This window comes from Halichoerus grypus, chromosome X (assembly GCF_964656455.1).
Source record: "Halichoerus grypus chromosome X, mHalGry1.hap1.1, whole genome shotgun sequence".
NCBI classification, from domain to species: domain Eukaryota; kingdom Metazoa; phylum Chordata; class Mammalia; order Carnivora; family Phocidae; genus Halichoerus; species Halichoerus grypus.
Window position 1 is genome coordinate 69,989,690 of NC_135727.1, and position 22,428 is coordinate 70,012,117.

General features: G+C 49.2%; 1 protein-coding gene across 1 annotated transcript in view; it reads right to left on the minus strand.

Annotated features, from left to right (window-relative positions):
- Positions 1 to 17,452, minus strand: part of LOC118536911 (NHS-like protein 2) — a 120,430-nt gene extending 102,978 nt beyond the window's left edge. The window contains exon 1 of the mRNA XM_078064030.1: positions 17,135 to 17,452. Coding sequence (XP_077920156.1) covers positions 17,135 to 17,414 — 280 coding nt within the window. The 5' untranslated portion in view covers positions 17,415 to 17,452. The remainder of the gene's footprint in view (positions 1 to 17,134) is intronic.
- Between the last annotated feature and the right edge of the window lie 4,976 nt (positions 17,453 to 22,428).

A 22,428-nucleotide genomic window follows, 5' to 3' on the forward strand; every position in this document is an offset into this window, starting at 1 on the left:
CTTGTCCCAAGCGCTTCATGCAAACCCCACACTCTGAACTCAGTAGCACTTTTTGAGGGGGCAACATTTAAAAATACAAATGTCAGGACACAACTGCAGAGATTCTAATTTAATTTGTCTCAGAGGTGAAGCCCACACATTGGCGCATATATATATATATATATTTTTTTTTTTTTTTTAAGTTCCCAAGGTGATTCTAATAAGCAGCCAAGGTTGAGATCCACTGTTTTCCACCGATGCTTCTCAAACTTGACTGCACACTAAAATCCTCTAGAACACGTTTCTTTCCCTCTCTCTCTCTCTCACACACACACACACACACCAATGCTTGGGTTTCACCCCCAGAGATTCTGATTAATCAGTCTGAAGTGGGGCCCAGACATCAGTGTTTATTTTCCAAAATGTGCCAGATGATTCTAGAACACAACCAAGCTTCAAAACCAATATCCAGGGGCACCTGGGTGGCTCAGTGGGTTAAGTGGCTGCCTTCGGCTCAGGTCATGATCCCAGGGTCCTGGGATCGAGTCCCACATCAGGCTCCCTGCTCAACGGGGAGCCTGCTTCTCTCTCTCTCTCTCTCTCTCTCTCTCTCTACTTCTGTCCCTCTCCACCGCTCATTCTCTCTCTCTCAAATAAATGAATAAAATCTTAAAAAAAAAAAACCCAATATCCATTACCTGACACAGGGTAATTGAAAAGAAATAACTCCTAGTTTCTCTACCTTTGTAAGCTCCCTGAGGACAAAGAGTTTTGTCTGTCTTGTTCACTGCTGCATCCCTAGCCTAAAACAGTGCATGGTACATAGTAGGTGCTCAGAAAATATTTATCGAACGAACGAATAGTTTCACAGACTTTATAACCTTCTCACTCACCACCAAGGGCAAGTCAGTTATAATCTCTCTGGGTCTATTTTGTTCATTTCTCAAATAGGAGTAATAACTCACAGGGCTATCACGAGGACTGTATGAGATAACATATGTAAAAGTGCTTCAAAAATTAGGAAATGTAAAAATGCTAGCTAATTTCACAGAGAACATTTCAATTTCCTGCTTTCTCTCCCTGGCTCCTCCAAGAAATTTTAACTGTCTTTTTAGTACCACCAGATAGAGTCCTGTTGAATCTCCTGGGTCCCACTAGAAAGCCTTCCATCTGATCTTATCCAAACCTCAGCTCCTCCCTGATGGTGGTAAAAACACAATCCTCTTGCTCCTGGCCTTCCATATGACCTACTCCCCATTCATTGTCACGGGGAACATGCATAGAGGTTCAAATTCTAGATCCGCAACTTATTCCACAACTCTTAGCCAAATTAGTTACTCTTCTCGGAGCCCATTTCCTCACTGAGAAAATGGGGATAATAATGGTAACTATATCACAGAATTGTTGTGAGCAATAAATGAGTTAATGATTCACATATTGTCTGGCACACATGAGCTCTTAAAAAGAATATTAAAAGCCATGGCTTTTTGTCCAAACATTCTTTACTTTAAAAAAGGGGGGGGGGAGGGTCCGTCTCAGTGCTAAAGTAAAGTGAAGTAATCTGTGACATTTGTCACATTTTCTGGTTATCTGGAGTTGATTTGGCTGGTCAAATGGAAGTGCGAAAACATGCTATTCCCTCTTCTTAGTCAGTCAGCAAATACGTATTGAGCACTTACTGCATACCAAGGCACTGAGGGAACACAAACATGGATAGTATACAGCCCCCACCCTTGAGGAGTCTGGTGAGAGACCTGAGCTCTTTTTTTTTTTTTTAGATTTTATTTATTTATTTGAGAGAGAGAGACAGAGAGAGAATGAGCAGGGTGGAGGGGCAGAGGGAGAGGGAGAAGCAGACTCCCCGCTGAGCAGGGAGCCCAATGTGGGGCTCGATCCCAGGACCCCGGGATCATGACCTGAGCCGAAGGCAGATGCTTAACCCACTGAGCCACCCAGGCGCCCCGGACCTGAGCTCTTAAGAGAAAGGTTCTAGCCTAGGCACCACTGTCACTTTGGCAACAGTATATCCTGATTGCAAGCAAAAATATCTGGGAGCTAATAAACCATCTCTCAGCGTGTTCCGAGCTTCAGAGTGTTGCTGATGTCAGAAATTACAAAACAGCTGAGGGCATTAACTAGTTAACAGATTTACTAGATACCATGGAAATATTAAAATCAATACAAACACCTATTTCCTACAAGGCCACTCAGTCATTCAGCAAACGTTTGCAGTGTGCCTACTTCCAAATTAGATGCTAGGGAAAGAAGGATGGTCAGCCGCTCTCCCTGTTCTCAAGGATGCTAATTCATAACATTTTGGGGGTGATTTTTGGTTTAGAAAGCCTTTCACATACAGGATTTCACTTGATCCTCCTGATGAATAGAAAACAGAGGTTCAAGGAGCTCCTGGGTGGCTCAGTCGGTTGAGCATCTGCCTTTGGTTCAGGTCATGATCCTGGGTTCCTGGGATCGAGCCCCGCATCAGGCTCTCTGCTCAGCATGGAGTCTGCTTCTCTCCCTCCCTCTGCCTCCCCTTCCCCCCCCGCCCCCGTGCTCATTCTCTCAAATAAATAAATAAAATCTTTAAAAAAGAAAACAGAGGCTCAAATACTGGAATTGGGCTTATACCTAGGGCAAACTAAGCGAAGTACGACAGGCTCATGACCAGCGCTTCTTTCTGTCTCTGAAGGCCTTTCACTAGCCCACAGCAACCTAATGTAACTCTGATTTCCCTCTCGGTGGAGGAAACCCTTCAAACTCATCTAAACTTATCAGGATCCACAGACCACCGTAGGTCTATCTTGTTTCCAAATTCCCACAAATTTTAAGACAGGCTTTAAACTCTTCCAGGAAGAATGGTAACTTCCAGCTTCCAGTTCATCTTAGCCCAGGGATGGCCAGGCTGCTCCTGCAAGTTCCAAAGGGGGTCCTGTTACTTTCAAGAGGCGGTGAAGGGAAGGAAATAAAAATGAATTCAAGAAGAAGGGTCAACACATGTTTGGCAGTCTCTGCCTTAACTATCTCCTCCCAAGCTGGGCCACCTGCAGGAACCAAGGGTTACAAAAGGGAACAATGCACAGCAGAAGCACAGCAGGGGGAGTCAGAGAGGGTGGGCTATAAAGAGGAGGCACTGTTGAGTGGGAGTCTTGACAGATGAACGGGAACTTTCTGGAAGACAAGAGAGAAAAGGGCTATGGAAGCCCCCCCGCCCTTGCTGCTGCACTCTGTGCTTTTCACGTAGGACCCAGCAGCCTGCAGTGGGGTTGTCTCCTTCCACACCGTCTTCCCAACAAAATGTTAAGACTCAAGAAAAAAGGTAAGTCTCACCGACTCGGTGTTATTAATCCCTGGCACCGGGCCTGCCACAGTCTTAGTGCAATAAGCTGGGGAGGAATTAGCCCTTGAAGCGAGCTCTAAATCACCAGATTAGAGATAAACTGCTTTCCTTTATTAAAGAACATGAAAATTAAAAGGGAAAATATTCCAGCTATGCCCAAACCCACCATCGAAAAGCACAGTTCAGCAACACACGACAGTTTTTCAACAGATAACTGAAGTGTGAGGTGACGTCCACGTTTTCCCATGCAGCACCCAGAAGCACCGAGAGCCCTCCCAACAGACAATGATTCCTAGTTGCTCCCCGTCGAGAGTAGACATTTAGCCTTGAGCCTCAGACAGGAGCAGCACAGCCCCCTCCAAGAGCAGACACCAGCCTGTGCATCTGGAGGGTAGACGTTTTGTCATCATAGAGAGAAACTCTGCCAGCAGGGATGTGGCACGGGTGGGGCTGGCAGCAGATGGGGGGAGTTAAAGTGGGTGGGGGTTCGGAGGGGGAGTCTATAAATTCCTCAAGAACGAGGTCTAGCTCTCACATGTATCTGTACGCCCGGTGCCTGGCCCGGCCCTGGGCACCACAGGACCGCCTGTACTGTTAGGCGAGGTGTACGGTTAACGGGGCACCCTGCCACGGGGTCTCAAGGTAGGGACCACCCCCAGCCGAGCCCAATGCCCTGTCTGAGGGCATGCAGAGAAAGGGCACCTTTATGTAATTACTATGCCCAGGGAGGGCAACTTTTAAAAACTGTTCCACCCAGAGGATGCTCTCGTTTTCAACAGAACCAGAACACATGACTTTTTCTAACTGCTATGCTCAGAGAATGTGCCTTTGTTCCTAAAAAGTGGAGGGAGGTTCCTTTAGGTTCCACCAAAGCGGGTGGGGTTTTTCTCAATGGTCCATCCAGAGAGGGCCCCCTTTCTGTCATCCCTTTTACCTGGAGGGGACACCGATTTGCCATATATACCACCAGCTCCCACTGGCCTCTAACAGAAGTCCAGTACATGTTTGCTGGGATGGCGAGAGTCCTCACCTTCACTCTCTCTTCCCCCTCCCTCACCACTTCCTCCCCACGTGCATCAGAGAGTTTTGGAAACTACAGGCACAAATGGAAAATGTCCGTGTAAGTCAATAATTCTTTCCTAAATCTACCGTTTTCATTAACTCAGAATTATGGGAAAAAAAGATTTCACTGTACTATTTCACAATGGGGAGTAAACTTACATAACTCCTTAATTCCAGGAGGTAATACAGGCTAGAAATTGGAATATGGTGATGCTCAGCTATACAGAATCCTCAAGATATGAGTCTCTCTTAATAGCAAAGTTTCCTGGGAGCTGGAGCTTCCCCACTTTTTAGTACTGAATTGTTTCTTCAATTTTCACCATTTTGAATGGAACTCTTCCTGAAAACATGCTCCTCAGCCTTCTTACACAGATTCCTCGGAAGAGGCTACTGCCTCTTTTTTTTTTTTTTTTTTAAGATTTTATTTATTTGAGAGAGAGAGCACGAATGGAGGGGGAGGGGGCGCAGAGGGAGAGGGAAAGAGAGAATCTCAAGCAGGCTCCAAACTGAGCATGAAGCCTGACTCGGGGCTCCATCCAAGGACCCTGAGATCATGACCTGAGCTGAAACCAAGAGTTGGATGCTTAACCGACCGTGCCACCCAGGCACCCCACTGCTGCCTATTCTAAATGCCTTGCTTGTCATCCTTGGCCTCAGTTACTGCTTGGGAGGTAAACCAGAGGAGTTGCCTTTAGCATCCTTCCCCTCTGATCACAGCAGGGAGGGGGATACTAAAAGTGCCCTCATGATTCTCCCCTCTCCCTTATCCCTCTTGTCCCAGCCATTTCCCCGGGGGCTGCCATTTCCCAGCCTAAGTGGTTGCCCCAGGACCCCAAAACAGCCACAGGAGAGGTTCTGAACTGGGAGTCACTGTAGTCACCAACCCTGGAGATGCCTTTGGACCAGTCCTCTTCCTTTCTCTGGGCAGCTGTTGGCCTAGATGCACTTTCTAGAACTCTATTTCTTGGGATCATGAAGGGAAAAAAAAAAACAAACTTGAAGATAAATACTTTTTCTTTAAATTGCATTTGTTAAAGCAGATAGTGGGTTTAAAAAATGCTAAACACATCGGAACAGCTGCTCTCGCTATTATGCGCTATTATTAACACAATAATCTATCTGCACGAGATCGTGTGCCGTATCAGAGAATGTGGAAAAGCATGGAGTCAGATCTAGACATTGATTCAGAGGCAACCATTTCAACTCCTATTTGTGATTTCTGGCATAGCGTAGTTTGGAAACTACGTATTTTTTAAACGACCGAGCCACCCAGGCACCTTGGAAACTACGTATTTTTTAAATATAAAAAAGTGGAAGTTTCTTTCCTCTTCCCTGCACTCCAACAACCCTGTGTATAGGAGACGCTATACTCTCTTGCAAAGAGAAGTAACTTCGGGTTGACCTGACGTAGGGATCCAACCCAGTAACATCATGTGTCGTATTAAGTGGCTGCAACATAAAAAAACAAAAGTACCATTCTTGTCTAAAATGTTAGTGGTTTGGGGGGCACCTGGGTGGCTCAGTCAGTTAAGCATCTGCCTTTGGCTCAGGTCATGATCCCAGCCAGGGTCCTGGGATCGAGTCCCGCATTGGGCTCCCTGCTCAGCAGAGGGCCTGCTTCTCCCTCTCCCTCTGCCTGCCACTCCCCCTGCTTGTGCACTCTCGCTCTCTCTCTGACAAATAAATAAAATCTTTAATAAAAATAAAAAAATAAAATGTTAGTGGTTTTTGATGACATGTTAATAACCAAAAAATGTACAATGAAACATGATTTACTTTACCTTAACATATATTTATTCTTTTCATTAATAAAATAAAAAGTCTTCATTTTTTTCAATTTCTTTCATTGTCTTATAAAGTTAAAAAATATATTACCTAAAGGTATTTTTACTGCTCACCACTAATTCATCCGTGAGACCATTTTCTGTCACTTAATTTAACCTAAACCTGCATTGTAGTTCATGCTCAGTATCCATAAATATATTGTAAATTTTCAAGGACTATGTGGTCAAATAAATTTGAGAAGCTCCGGCCTGGGTTTCTTCCAGTTTTAGCCATCTATATACCATAACAGTGTTTCCCAACCCTGGCTGCACGTCAGAACCACCTTGGGATCTCAAAAATCCTAGTTCCTCGTTCTCATCACCCAGAAATTCTGGCTTTCCTGGTATGGGTTGGGGCCACGCATTAGTAATTTGTTTAAGCTCCCCAAGTAATTTGGATTTGCAGCCAGGGTCTATATTTCTGGCCGTAATTAAAAAATGGAAAAAATTGCAATCAGCCAAGCAGTGTGAAAGATTCTACCCAGGGAGGTGACTGAAGTTCCTGGTGGCTTGGCCATGTTGTAGACACTACCGAGGAGGTACGTCCATGACCTTGAGGCTGCCCGGTCATGAGATAGGGCTTACTCATTCCAAATCCATGCCGGTAAGAGTTAGGCCTGTTGGACCCTCGGGCAAACTGCCAAATACGTCACTGAAACCACCTTAGGTCCCATAAGTTTCTTGTGAGAAGGTGTTCCTTCACCCATAAAGCAAGCTGGTTCTGTATAACTGGTGAGTAAAGCCAGGAGCCACGCGGACATCCCAAGGGAAGAGGTGAACAGAGCCAGCAGGATACTTGGATAACAGCTCTGCCCAAGGCAGGGGACGCTGCCTAGCTGCGCGGCCCACATCCGTCCTCTGCTGCTTCATTAGAACCCCTCGTTGGCATCCCAGCCTGGCAGGTCCTGTGGTCAGCCAGCACCACATATTCTCAGTGACAATAAACATCTCATAGCTGCCAGGACTCTCGGTGGTGCCTCGGCTTCGGTTCCAAAGAATGTTTTCCCTCTTGGATGGCAAGGCAGTGAACAGATGTCAGTGGGGGAGAATGAAAGGAGGGGTCAAAGGAAAGGAAAATCCTCGGGTTGGAAGAGATGAGCTGACAGCCTCAAAAGCTAGATGCTGTTCCTCCGTGGGCACACAGGCATTCTTTACATATTCTGGAAAAGGGAAGAATGGCTGCAATTCCGAGCTGTCTAGGAAATATTCTTATTATAACTTCATCTTGACAGTACCCCCATCCATGGATTTCAAACAGCTTCATGGAACGTTAGCTTCGTAAGTTAGTATTTAGTGATCATGTCTGTGATCGTGGTGTATGCACCAGGAACTTTACCTACGTTATTTTGGATCCTCACGACAACCCTCGGAACTGGGTAGCATTAACCCCTTTTACAGATGAGGGAGCGTGGCTCAGAGAAACCAGAGTCACCTAGTAAGTACGAGGCAAGTGGGACTTAAACCCACAACTGCTGCTTCCAAATCCCAAGATCCTCTTCCTTAACATGTCATTCATTGGGGTTTTTTTTTCCTACTTACTAAAAGTAATACACGTTCTGGATGCCTGGGTGGCTCAATCGGTGAAATGTCTGCCTTCGGCTCAGGTCATGATCCTGGGATCGAGTCTCACATCGGGCTCTCTGCTCAGCGGGGAGCCCACTTCTCCCTCTTCCTGCCACTCCCCCTGCTTGTGCCCCCTCTCTCTCTGACAAATAAATAAATAAAATCTTTTAAAAAGAAAGTAACACACGTTCATTTAGGACATTTGGGAAAATGCAGGAAGGTATAAGAAAAAAAAATTACACCCACTCCCATAATCTCATAAAGATAACCACTGTTCCTCATGTTATCATCGTTATCACCCTGAGATTAGCATTGTTAACATGAGGGCATATGCCCCTCCAGTTTCTTTTCCATATACATATGCTTTATTTTTGAAGAATACCATACATGCCTATTTTGGATAGTATAGTACATGCGACTTTATGCCCGGCCTTTCCATTTAGCACTATCACTATATATTTGGGGGGTTTTTTGTTTGTTTTCTTTTAAGATTTATTTATTTATTTGAGAGAAGAGCAAGAGCATAAGCACGTGAGTGGGGGGAAGTGCAGAGGGGAGAGATAGAGAGAGAATCATAAGCAGACTCCCCACTGAGTGCGGAGCCCACTCGGGGCTCGATCCCATGACCATGAGATCACCACCCGAGCGGCAACCAAGGGTCCAACGTGTAACCGAATGCACCACCACCGAGGCGCCCCATGGCTCTACATTTGTTTTAAGCCTGAATTTTCTTAGCTGTCTAGTATTCTATCATACAGACCTGTCCAAATTTAGAATAACTACGCCCCTATTGTTGAATGTTTAAGTTATTTTCTTTTTTTTTTTTTCAGTGAACATAAATAACCAACAGATGCAGGGAGCTTCCTCAAACATTTTTCCCAGAATTCTGAGAGCGTCGGGTCCCGGAAGTGGAATTATGGGATCAGGAGGGATAAGAGCTACACAAGGCCAGGGTGGGAGTTGCTGACAACTGTGATACATGGCTTCCCCCAAGAGCAGAGAGAACCCAAGGCCTGTTGATAAAGGAGACCCCACTCGCTCCCCTCAGGGCCGGCTAGTGAGGGAGGATAATACGAGTTTGGCTGTTTTGAAGATACTGGGAGTCTGACTATAAATTGCCAGGCAGTTAATTACGCTCGTTCTCCGAAACCAATTTCAGTCAAAATAAAAACAGCTGAATCATTTTTTCACCTCATCTCCTCTTTGAGCCCATTTCCCAAAGAAAAATGTATTCTTCTGATTTTCCCACTGGATGAATCACAGGCCACTTTTTTTTTTAAAGATTTTATTTATTTATTTGACAGAGAGAGACACAGCGAGAGAGGGAACACAAGCAGGGGGAGTGGGAGAGGGAGAAGCAGACTCCCCGCTGAGCAGGGAGCCCGATGCGGGGCTCGATCCCAGGACCCTGGGATCATGACCTGAGCTGAAGGCAGGTGCTTAACGACGGAGCCACCCAGGCGTCCCGTCACAGGCCATTCTTGAGAATCTATGCTATTTTAAAAGAAAAAAATAAAAGATACGGTTAAACCTCCCATGTCCTCGCTCACAAAAAAAAAGAAGAGGCCACGTAGACTCGGGCTTTTTCTCCCCTTTCTTTTCTCACTAAGGCTGGCCTGGACTTCTTTGGGGGACCCAGGACCTGACTCTGCAAAGCAGGTCTCATCGGCCCAAGGACAGTGAAAACTTGAACGCAGATCAAGAAAATCTGCAGTTGTTACTCTTACAACTTCGCTTTAACCTTCCCAAGACTCTAGTATCCAGCTCCTTGGCCAGCGAACAGGATGTGAGGGCTTCCCTGCCCCACCTCCCCACTGAGGGCTCATTCTGAGTCAAGAGGTGCCTTGCACCCTCTCCTCCTGAATCACTTGAGTTCCTCACCGGCCCCCTCACATACCCTGGGCCTTGCACCCGGCTACTTCCTGCACCAGGAATTCCCTCCTCCCCTTTCTTCAACTGGCCCGCTCCAGATCACCCTTCAGAACTCAGACATCGCATCGTCCTGAAGGCTTTTACAAGCCTCCAGGCTGAGTCAGGTGCACCTCCTCTGCATCCCCTTGAGCCCCAGGCTCGCCTCCACAGCAGTACAATGATTCAGTGTTCTCCATGCCGGACTGTAGGGCTGCATTCCAGTGGGCTGTATGTCCCCAGAAACTGGCATGGGGCCAGGCCCAGAATCAGGTGCTCAATAAATATGTGATGGCTCAGGGTGCCCGGGTGCCTCAGGTCATGATCCCAGGGTCCTGAGATCGAGCCCCTTGTAGGGCTCCCTGCTCAGCGGGGAGTCTGCGTGTCCCTCTCCCTCTGCCCCTCCCCCTGCTCGTTCTCTCTCTCCCTCTCTCTCTCAAATAAATAAATAAAATCTTAAAAAAAAATAAGTAAATACGTGATGGTTAGAAAAAAGGGATGAATTGAACTTAAGAGGCATTTATTAAGTGCCTGTTAGATGCCGAGCACTATTTTAGGGGCTGGAGAAACAGCAGTAAAACAGATGAAGATCTTGGGGCCCCTGGGTGGCACAGTCGGTTAAGCGTCTGACTCTTGGTTTCCGCTCAGGTCCTGGTCTCAGGGTCGTTGGATCGAGCCCCGCGTCGGGCTCCAAGCTCAGCAAGGAGTCTGCTAAAGTTTCTCTCTCCCTCTCCCTCTGCCCCTCCCCGTGCACGCTCTCTCTTTCTCAAATAAATAAATAAATTTTTTAAAAAGCAGATGAAGATCTCTGTCCTCGAGGGGCTCACTTTCTATTGAGGGGCTTACACTTTAGAGAGGGAGGAACAGAGAGCTGCCCAATTGCTCAAACCTCCCAAGTTAAAAGACTGATGCCTAGTGGTCTTGAGGCATGTTCAGACCCACTGCCTCGCACACAGAGCACCCTGCTGCAAGCCTACTCGTGCAAACACTTGTTAACACACCTCCTGTTTGTGGCATTATTAATGTCACATTGTCCATTCAGATATTACCATCCTGGGCACTCTAACTTGAAAACTTCAGTGAGAGCTGATCAGAGTGAAATCATGCAATTCTGTGGAGCAAGAAAGCGCTGACAGCTTGAACCATCAAGGTGAGGCTAGTGGCTTCCAACTGAAGAGAAGACGACTCCAGAGGGCCATGGAGTTATCAAAAGTCTGTGAGTCTGCAGATCCACCAAGTGTTGTCCACCTACTGAATAAGCACTACTCTGCCTATGTGGAAAGATAGGTCATCAATTTTAAGTCTTCGAATTCACGTAAAAGCACTGCTGAATTCACAGTAGCAGTCTGTCATTGTTTGTTTGTTTTTTTTTAAGATTTTATTTATTTATGTGTCAGAGAGAGAGGGAGAGAGCACAAGCAGGGGGAGCAGCACGCAGAGGCAGAAGCAGGCTCTCTGCTGGGCAGGGAGCCCGATGCGGGGCTCGATTCCAGGACCCTGGGATCGTGACCTGAGCCGAAGGCAGGCACTTAACCAACTGAGCCACCCAGGCATCCTTGTCATTGTTTGGTTTTTATTTTTGTTTTTACCATAGGGGATTCTAAAAGTCCAAGTTCCATTCCTGGACCCTAAACCAGACTGGATGGAAAATCCTCTGGGGTGTGAACTGGGGTCCTGGTTCTGGCTATCAGCTCTCCCCCACCTGGAGAAGGAGAGGACCTGATGCCCTGGCACCACACACTAGGAAATGAGATGGCACCCACCCCTGCAGTGGGAGCTCTTTTTTTTTTTTTTTTTTTTTTTTTTTTTTTTTTTGAGACAGAGAGAGGGAGAGCGAGAGAATCTTAAGCAGACTCCATGCTGAGCGTGGAGCCCGACTCAGGGCTCGATCTCACGACCCTGAGATCATGACCTGAGCCGAAATCAAGAGCCAGACACTTCACTGACGGAGCCACCCAGGCGCCCCCAGTGGGAGCTCTTTAAAGGGAGAGACTGGGTCTTATTTACCTCCGAGTCTTTAGCACTCAGCGCAAGGGTGAGAAGGGGAAAGGTGATGGGACCCAGACAAAGCTGTGTCCTCTTTTGCAAGGCTGGAAGGTAATGATCTGAGGATAAGATGACTTGAGGCCTCCAGAAAGGGCATATAGAGCAGCAAAGCTAGTGAGCCTGTTAAGCTTCTTAAGCTTTGAAGAATAATAAATCCATACCTTGGAAACATGTATGCTAAATACATTTTTGGTAATAATTTTACTTTCTCATTCCTTGGTTTTTAATAAAAGTGCCTTTGGAAATGCCAACCAGTCTCTGCTATAATAACAGAAAATAGGCATGATGTGGGTGAGTGACAAGGAGTGTCCACAATTGGTTTTAAAAGCTGGAAGGGAAAATAGCAAGTATAAAGAGGACAGAAGGATTGTGAGTGACAGAGCCCCACTGGAAAGGTGACCTTCAGAAGACCGTGTCGGGGTCACTGGCCCAGCTACCCCTTCCCACCTGAAGCTTCTTTTTCTAAGCTATTTCCCACTCAAAGCTTAAAGGAGACTATGTTTTAACAAGGGAGCCTGTTGCCTCACATCTATTCCCTACATGATGCAAGGCTGACCTTCCTTCTTCCTCTCCACCTCCAGTTCACCCACCAAGTCCCAACTACAGAAACCACAGGGAGCCTGTTCTTTAGAGCATCTCTCAGTTTGCAAAGGTAACAGGAGTCATTCGTTATCCTGGACAAGTTCCAGCTGAAAAACCTGCCAGGGCGCTGACTCTCAGGGCACAACTGAGTTTGCACTTAGCAGCACACAGCACTGGCTTCGGTGTCAGGAGGCCCGGCTTCTAGAGCAAGGCTTCCTGCCATTTATCTGCTGTGTGACCTAGCGGGTGCCACATTCCTCAAAGGGGAGATTAAGTATATGCTTAGGCCACCAGCAACAGGAGTACAAAAGAGAGAATGGAAAACATCCATAAGCCATTTTAATTTCAACATACATGTGGAACTCCGAGTGATCTCAAAAAATAACATTTTATTTATTTATTTTAAGTAGGCTCCACGCCCAACATGGGGCTCGACGTGGAGCTTGATGTGGGGCTCGAACTCACAACCGTGAGATCAAGACCTGAGCCAAGATCAAGAGTCGGGCACTCACCCGACTGAGCCACCCAGGCGCCCCCCAAAATCACATTTTATCTGAAGGTTTAGAATTGCTTTCATTTGGAATTACATATGGGGAGACACTATAATCTTTTCAGCACTTAGGGTTACTAACGGTCTTGATCCAGCTGGGTACAAGTCCGTTCCTTTTTCTGGGCCTCAGCAGTCAAGTGTTAGGACACCCACAATGGTTAATGACCGAGTTTTTGATGCCACATGGTATAAACCCACTCCACCCAAACCAGACAAGTACGGGGACAGACGATGAAATTCACCACTCTCCTCCTGACACCTAATCAACGGCGTAAAGGTCGAAGTTGAGCCCAAGAGCCATAACTTGAATCTTCTCCTATTACTCCACTATTCCGTCATCCTGACGCTTTTATCACCTTAGCTGCTCATGTGTCTTAAAAAAAGGAGAAGATTAAGTTTCTTGTTTCTAAAGTGGAGGAAATTCTAGTGGACATTTTGGTGTCCAAATTTCCAGGGAAGATGTTTTCAACACATGGAAATATCACGAAGCAGACCAGGAATTTCATGGTATTTAAAAGAAAATGGGCTTGCCCCACTCTGTCAAGCCACTGTCCCAAGGGTCTCTGGGGATGACAGGTAGGACAGAGACAAAGTGAGCTCTGGCAAAGTGCCTGTTCCAAGTCCCCAAAGATCCCCCTGCTCTATCCAACTCAAGCAGGCCATATCCTGTCCTCAGTAGCAATGACGATCAGGTTCAGAGTCCATGACACCTCATCGAATGGGAATCTGGCTGCAGTCTGAAGGTGCAGCTTTCATTTTTCTCATCTCCATGTAGATTTACAACAGTCTCCCCTCACCCTGGAATTATGATTTAGACATAAATAAACCAGCTGTCCTTTCTGATTTGGAGCCAAAGTTGCCACAAAGTTGGAAAACCAAGAGGCAGGAATTTTACATAAAGATGAAGAGGGAGTTTCCACCATCGCCCCAACTGGCTGTATTCAAGCCAAAATAATTGCAAGAAGGAAGAGAGCATCTTTCCCATAGCAAGTTCATAGGCTAGTGTAAAATGATAGCTCCCCAGTGTTACTAAACATACCTAGATTTATCTAGTGCTTTGGTGACTTCCTTGCTCACTCAGGAGATATTATACCCCTAGGCCAACAGCTGATTGCTTTTGTAATTATCATCTAAGCACCTACAAACATTAAATAGATCTCTGAGGGAGGAATTGGAAAGCTTGGATTCCCTCAGCATATGGCAGCATGCACGGAGCTATTTCCCTCTGGCTTTGACCATGCCATTCTTGAGATGAAGAGCACAGAGTACAGGACACAAATGCAGTAAAACAGGGCCCATTCAAAGCCAGATGCGAGGAGAGACTCCAGTTCTAGGCAGGGCCATGCCAAGGGTGTGGCAAAAGCCACAGATCCATAACCCGAGGAGCCTGGTGCAATCCTTTAGCACGCTCTCTCCTCCTTCCAACCCCCACCCCCCACCTCACGCCGGTCACAAGAGCTTCTAGGGCAGTCTCAAAGGGGTTCAAGTTACCAAAGAACAGCCTTCAGTGGAGGAGGAGGTGTTGCCAAGCAACCAGCCCAGCCCAGTCCCACCCCTGTAACCTTGAAGATGGTGGGGCTGTGACCCCTGGCTGTATAGAGGAGCACCTCCGACTCCCTCAGCATCAACTTTCTCCTCCTCCATCTCTTTCTCCTCTCCCTGCCCTCCGCCTGCTGCCTCCCAGGGCCCCCAGTAGAAGTACGGGGTCTGGTCTCTGCAAGCTTGAAGGCTCTGGGCCAGTCTGACTTGCCATTGCTCCCGTAGGTGGCGGCCAAGCTGTCCCTGCAGGGAGCCTACAAGCTGCTGGCCTGTCAGGTGTCATTCACTCCGGTTATGTGGCTTCCAAACCTTCCTCCCTCCTTCCCAGGTCTTGCTTGCCCCCATAGTCAAAGAAATAGCTAAAGGAAGAATTTGGGGGGGAAATTCAGCCAGATGGAAGATACATAGGGTAAAATGCCGACCACCGGCAAGATGGTCAGTAAAGGAGTAGGAGTGCTAGGAGCAAAGGTGCCAGGAAGAAAAAAAGAACAAGAGCGGGCAATGGTAAAAATTTTTTTAAAAAGGGGGGGGTGGATATTTATTTGGGGTCAAAATATAATATGTAGCCTGCTGAACACCTTGTTGGAGCTTAAACCCGAGCGATGGAGGGGGTGGCCAGATGGCGCACTGATTACCCTCCCCAACTCTCCTTGCATTTGGCACTTACGCTCAGATCATTGCCGAGAAGGCCTAATTTAAGTGATACGCCGTCAAAGCACCTGAAGGGAAAAGTGTGCAGTGGGAACCTCGAGGGGAAGCTAGGGTAGGGCATCAGACCGGAAAATGGAAAGCCAGAACTTCCTGACAAATTAAGGTAGCTGCGTTCCATTTGTGCAGCAGACTCCTCAGCGCCTCTGAGCCAAGGCAAGTGGATACACCGAAGAGGCGAGACAGCCACTCTCCCGGCTCCTGCGAATTTCAAAGAAACCAAACTAATGCAATGTCTCCTCAGAATTGCTCCCTTCCTCGAAAAGATATCCATTGCACAAAGCCATCTCCTTCTAAACCAGCAGGTTACCGGGAAAGGGCTAGCTAGGTCCCAAGGTGACTTGGTGAAGCCATGCCTTCCCGCATGTGGAAAGGGCTCCCCGATTCGGTGGACGATTCAGTGGACAGAAAGGTCCCAGTTGGAAAAGCAGAGCCTCCTTTCTGTCCTCATCTTACCCTGCTGAACTCAGTAGGTGGCTCTCTTTAAGCTGTGTGGGGATTCTGAAAACTACTCCTTGAGTTGACTTATCAAATTTCTCCTAGGCTAATCCTGGTAGTCAGCGGGACCCCGGCGGGGGGTGGGGGGAATCAACAGTGACCTTCTTACCCTCTTTGTCAACTGAGAACTAACCAGACCTAGGGCCCCAGCTTTCTTGGTCCCCTGCCATGTAGAGGTTTCTGGTCCTATGTCTACATTCCATCTGGCAGTCATCTGTGTCTTCCACCTTCCTGTTCACACATAACCCAGTTCATTTTTCTCCACTAGTGACCTCCACCATCTACCTCAGAAGTCCCAGACCTCTCTGAAGAGGGGGTCCCAGGGCCTCTGACTCCTGTCCTACTGGAAAGGGTCGGGGCAAGGTGGTGCCTGCAACGGAGAGGGGCTGGCCCTGCCAATCCTTCCCCAAGGCAGCTGGAGTCTTGCACTCAAAAGTCAGCCCCGTAGCCACTTTCTGCCTCCATCTGAAACTTTCTGGTCACACTGCTCCTTCTCTCCCCTTTCTGGGGCTGCCAATTGGCCTCGGCACCTGGCACGCCCCAGCTGTGGTCCGCATTTCCAGCACATTCAGTCCCCTTGCTTTCAGCACAAGTGCCACACTCTAAGAGAGCGGTGCCTTTCCACGGAGTGAGGATTCCCCATTCAAAGTGCCCGAGTCCAAAGTAGTAAGGGTCAAAGGCTCGCGCTGCCCTGCCACCCTCTCACGGGGTCCTGCGTCCTCAGCCAGGGCACCACTGGGTTTCTCAGGCATGGCTAATTCCTAAACGAATCATGAAACTGATGACAGTTCCGTTAAGCGGGCCTCTCCGGCAAATGTGTGCAGCCAGACCCTAGGGGTAGTACGGGTCAGCGAAGGCGGCGGCAGTCTCTCCTTCCCGCCACACCCCTGCGGCCACTCCCGGCGCAGCGAGCCCGAAATCGCGGGGAGAAGCAGGCGGCGGGGCGCTCCCACACTCCGCTGCGGGCGAGCCGCGAACACGCCGCGGCGCGAAGTTGCACAGGTTTAAATCCACTAGGCACCGCCACCAAGCTGCCGCCGCCGCGTAGGTGGCCAGCGGCTCGGGCGCGCTTTCCGAAGCGGCCGAGCTCCGGGACTGGAGCAGAGACGCCCGCGGCGCGGCCATTTGGTTCTCCCAACGCCGCGGAGACGGGGACGCCGCGGGCCTGGGGACGGCGCCGAAGCCGTCCCGGACCCGGTGGCTCCCGGGAGCCCCGCAGGTTTCCGCCCCCCCCCGCCTTCCTCCCCCGGATCCCCAGAAAGCGGCCGCGCACCCCAGGGCCGGGAGCCCCGAAAGCACCGGGTCACTCAGGACGGCGCGGCCGGCTCCAGGGGCAGGAAGTTCCAGAAGGAGAGCGGCGGGTGGGGAGTCAGGGAAACGGGATCCCCTCACTCCCGGAGGGGAAGGGAGGGAAGGGAGGAGGAGGGGCACGGAGGGCCGGGGAGGGGGTGGGGTGGGGTGGGCGCCGAGGCGGGAGCCCACTGGCGCCCCCAGAGGCGGGGTAGACGCGGGGCCGAGAGCGGCCCGGGCGCGGTTTACCTAGCTCCTCCTCGTCGTCCTCCGGGCCGAGCAGGCGGCAGGGCAGGCGGCGGCGGAGGCGCACGGTGCGCCGGCACAGGCTGTCGGTGCGGCGCCCCAGGGCCAGCAGGTGCCCCTCGAGGTCCTCGAGCAGAGCCAGCGAGTGGCCGCAGAGGTCGGCGAGCTGCCGGAGCAGGCTGAGCGCGGCCAGGTGGCTCACGTCGCGGAGCTCGGCGAGCGGCTGCGGCGGGTTGCGCGGGCACAGGCGCTGGGGCACCACCGTGCGCCTGTAGAACGGCATTCCGGGCGCGGGCGCGGGGAACCAGCCTGGCGGCGCCCCTGACCCGAGCGCCCCTGAGCGGCGGCCCCGGCTCCGGGTGTAGCAGGCCCCGGGCGCGGGCCCGCGAGCGGGCGGCCGCCGAAGACGCCAGGCGGGTGGGCGGGCTGCCGGGTTCCCAGCCTGGAGCGCCGCTCCCCCCGGGGCTGCACACTCGCCGGAGCCACCCGTCCCTCTGACTCTGGTTCGCCGGGCTCCTCCTCCTCCTCCCCGCCTTTCTCCACCTCCTCCTCCCTGGCTCTGCTACTTCGGGATCCCCCCACCCACCTTTTTTTTTTTTTTCTTTTGCGGTCAGAGATTCGCAGATTAACGCTTGATCCGGGAGAGGAGGGAAAGGGAAGTAGGAGTAAAGAGAGCGAGCTGGAGCGTGAAAGAAGGAATGTCTGCGTGAGGGGTGTGTGTGTGTGTGTGTGTGTGTGTGATGTTCGGTACGGTCTGTGTGCCCGCGTCCTCCTGCGGAGCTCGAGTCTCGGTACTGATGGTTAAAAGTTGTGTTCTGCTTTGTTTCTGTAACTTAAACTTTTCCTTCATAAATAATAAAAATTCAAGCGCACCCGCGCCCACACCAGCAAGTAACCGGTGGAGACCCACCGATTAGTCTGATTTCATTCATCTTGCTTTCCTTTCCCAAACAGGGACTCGGCGCCACGCACGGGCTGGACTAGGCTGTGAGTATAGCTTTCTAGCGCCCAGGAGCTTGCAAACGAGGAGGAAAGAACCGGTTTTCTTACTGGGCTGTCAGGAGGGCAGTGCCTCTGGGTACTCTCACGGTGCCTGGACTGCTGTAAAGACTCTGGAATGAACGAATGAGTGATTGAATGAAAAGAAACCCATTCTCTGGAACAATAGATTCAGTTCACATGGAGGGATGCTGCGCCATGTTTTATGCAGAGAGCCCAGGGCCACCTCCATCTCTGGCCCCACTAGGCTCCTGAGATGCACGGGGAACAGGCTGGGGTAAGTATGCTTGCCGTGCAGGAAACCCTGTAGTCACGTCCTGATTTCTCTCTATTGTAGAAGTTGGAAGAGAGGGAGACACTGACTGATGTCCTCAGAAAAGCAGAGTGCCTGAGTGTGTGTATGTCCCTGTGCACTTGGGGAGTTTCCACTCTGAACACTTAATTTCAACACACTGAGCTCCCATCTGATTCTGCTCTAAACCACTGTGACTTTGGTGTGGTTCCATTTCTTCCTTCTGGTAATTCTCTCATCTCTCCTCCTAAAAATGCTCCCATCCTTAGAATCCCTTATAATTTACTAGTAGAACACCTCGAACAGACTATGTGTGTCTGCACGAATGATCCTGAGTGTGGCCTGTTTTCATTAATTCCTTTACAGAATTGTCCCTTAAGCAGTCCAAGGCGGCTCTACAACCAGTTAAGAGTAATCTGATTACCCTTCTCAGCAAATATCTGTTCCCTGTTCCGTAAAGTGGTATATGGATACTAAAAAAGTTGGGTTCTATTACAGTAAGAAAAAATTGGCCAAAAGACAACCCCTCTTCTGAGCTGTTAAATCTGATTGCAGAACGGGGACCCAAAAGTCTGTATTTGGCAAACTCAAACCTGAGCCAAGAGAGTGACTGGCAGGAAGTAGGGACTTGGCTGGACTCTCCAGGGATACTTGTCCTTGACCTATGGGCTGTTTAGACTGATCTTCATTTGGGAGAAAAAGAAATGAGGTATGAGCAGATTGAAAGAGACTGTGTGGGCAGAGCTTGGCTGCCTGAGGGTGGCAGGTCTGGGCTGGGCCTGGTGTCTGAGCTGACCTCACGACTTTGATTCCTGAAGCTGATGAATCTTTCAGGGCTCTATAATAACAAGCTCAACTCCAAGCAAATCAGCAGTGGCCCCACACCCTTCCCCCCCAGCCAAGTCTGTTCATTCCAGCCTCTTCAATGTGCTGGCCCTGGCTTTCATCAAGGAAACATCAAGGACTTACAATGGGGCCACCTCAGAACAGAGCCCCTCCTCCCTTCCCAGGACCAGAGCTGGACTGCACGTACTGTGGAAGAAGTCAAGGGAATGTAAGTTTTCACCGTCCTTCTCATCTCCAGTCTCTTCCCAACAAGAAAATGGAGACCTTAAGCGAGAGGCAGGTCTGGATGTAGAGAGCCCCTGGGAAGGAGCACAGGGGCCCGGCTCTGGTCCTTGGAGGGAGAGCTGGGGTTCTAGAGGTGCCACATTCCAGCCATGATGTCCAGGGCAGGTAAGCAGCTAAGACCAAGGGTCCCATCCTGTGCTCCCACATCACTCTCCAGCACAGCATTCCCACAATCATCCTTGTTTAATAGTAATAATAATGCTTTTGTAATAACATCATCTTCTCTGGTTAGACTGTTAGCTCCATAGGGGCAGGAACCAGGTCTGTCTTGCCCACTTCTATATGTCCAGTGCCAAGGCCAGCAACTGGTACACAGCAGGTATTCAGAAAAGATATGTTGATGAATGAATAAATAAAGCTGGATTATAGGAAGAGCCCAATATGAAGAGCTTTACTTAAAGGATTTCACCTGGCCCAAGGGCCAGTAGAGAGTCATTGTGGATTCTGGAGCAGAACACTGCCTGATGTGGGGAAGGAGATGCTCGAGAACTTTTCATCTGGAGGCAGTGGGAAGAGGCAAATGTGGAGAGCAAGACTGCTTTGTCCCACCTGCACCCGCATCCCCAGGGCCGAGTAGCCAGAAAGTGCTCCGTGAATTCAACGTTTGCTCTGATTTGCCTATAAACCTTGGCACAGCACATTCCGAAGGAGAGAGAGGGAAGGTGCCAAGGGGAGAAGGGAGAAGACCCTAACACTCAAGCCAGACCTGAAAATGCTGGGTGCTTCCTACCCACCCGCCAACTCCCAGACTCCAGACCTATAGCTGTTCATCTGTCACTGTGCTCAGAGTTCCAAACTGGGCCTAAGCTGGGCCCACCTGTGCAACTGGACATGGGTCTGGCCTCGAGCAGTGACTGGAAAAAGAGTGACTAGAGAGGGAGGAGGGAAATGGGAGAGTAACCACCCACAACCAGCAAGACCCCTGCTTTCCTTCCCACCCTCTGTCTTGCCTAACCAGCTGCTGCTAAGAACCTAGAATTTCAGTAAAAACTGGATTTTGAGGGGCGCCTGGGTGGCTCAGTTGGTTAAGCGTCTGCCTTCGGCTCAGGACAAGATCCCAGAGTCCGGGGATCGAGTCCTGCATTGGGTCCCCCCCCCCCGCCCCCGCTCAGCGGGGAGCCTGCTTCTCCCTCTGCCCCTCCCCCTGCTCAAGCTCTCTCTCTCAAATAAATAAATAAAATCTTTAAAAAAAATTTTAAAAACTGGATTTTGAAGACATAAGTAAGTAACATATAGGATATGCCATTTCTTTTCCTCCAAGTTGCAATCTCCACAGCTGCAAAATGAAAATTCACGAGCAAACGTGCAACCTCCCCAGTTTCCCAGTACAGCCCTCAGTCTTATTTCAGGATGAGAACCAAGAAAGGTGCTCCCCATGTTGCTACCTCTCAAATTTACCCAAATAGTAGCATCTTAGAAGCTAAGCAGCAATGCCATTTTTTTTTCCTTGACATTCCTCTATAGTCCAGCAATTGTTTTATCTAAGTTGTGAGAACATACATTCCCCCCCAATACCCTCTCGCCATGAGACTCAGGGCAGATGCTTTCCCTTTGAATGAAAAAATATATATACAGCCAGTAGGGGGATAAAAAAGCTGCTCCTCAGTCCCAACTTTAACACTGTCTTGTTCCCTGGTGCTAAGTGTCTGCACCAAGAGAAACTAACAAGAATTGGCAAATACTAGATTGACTCTTTTTTTTTTAATGTCATTTACCCTTTTTGGTATTTTAATGCTTGGCTCTGCAGTTAAGAACTCAAGTAACCTACCTCCTCAGACAGGCCCTAAGAAAGTAGCCCAAAGAAAACAAAGTGGTGGCTTTTAGCTTTTCAGTCAGAAGGGATCCCAGGATGCAATCAACAATGCAGACCAAACTCATGCTTATCAGGACCTTACGCGGAAAGGAGTGGGACCGGTGAGTGCCTCAAGATTTGAGAGGAGAGAGCAGGCTTCTGCCCTTGAGGCAGCCTTCAGAGTGGGGAAGGGTATGCCCCAGAGCTGGGCCTCCAGGGTTGGACTGGAACCTTAGACAGCCATCAATCACCTCCTAGGGCAATAGGCGTGTTAAGCTGAAGACGGCTCAAGGTCCTAAAATAAATTCCTTTCAACCCAGACTCAATGCTTCACACACACGCAGGGCAAACCCTTCAAGAATTCCATGAGGAAATAAACCTTTATTTCAAAAATAAACTTTGATGTTGTTTGAACTTTGGCCCTGACTCTGAGCCCAGGCTGAAACTGCGAGAAAAGATTTGTGGTATTTTGAAAGAAACTACAGGAGATTTCAGCAGAACATGAACAGATCCTTTTACAGCCCCTCATCCTCATGTTGTATGTGGATCCCGCCCCCCCCCCCACCACCAGTCCGCCACCCCCTACCCCACTGGCATGCTTTCCCTCATTCCCTCCCTATCTTGTTCGGATGACACTATAATTAGGAACATTCAAATGTTGCTGCTTTCGATGGGTAATTTTGTTCTAACATGCTTGCTTTACCTGGGAGAAATCATATTGGGACACTCCCTGACTATCCTACTCTTGACCTAACAACCACCACCCCTCCCCTGCAAATTCCTGTCTCCCCACAAAATCCTAAAGCAGTAAGGAAAAGTCCTTAATCTCTCCAGGACATGCCATGTCCACCACATGATGACATCCTTGTGTTTGATATCGAGGCTGGGTTAGGTAAGAACCACGTCCTGCTCTACATCATTAAATTGGGAGTTGTTTTGCCGGTCAGGGCTTTGGATTAATTAGGGAACCTGAATAAGGAACATTTCAGCTTTATCAGGCACCCAAATACGGTTGGACATGGGGTCCACCTTCCCCCTCTACTAGGAAGCTATGCAGCCCTGCACAGTGGTCATAGCCAAATG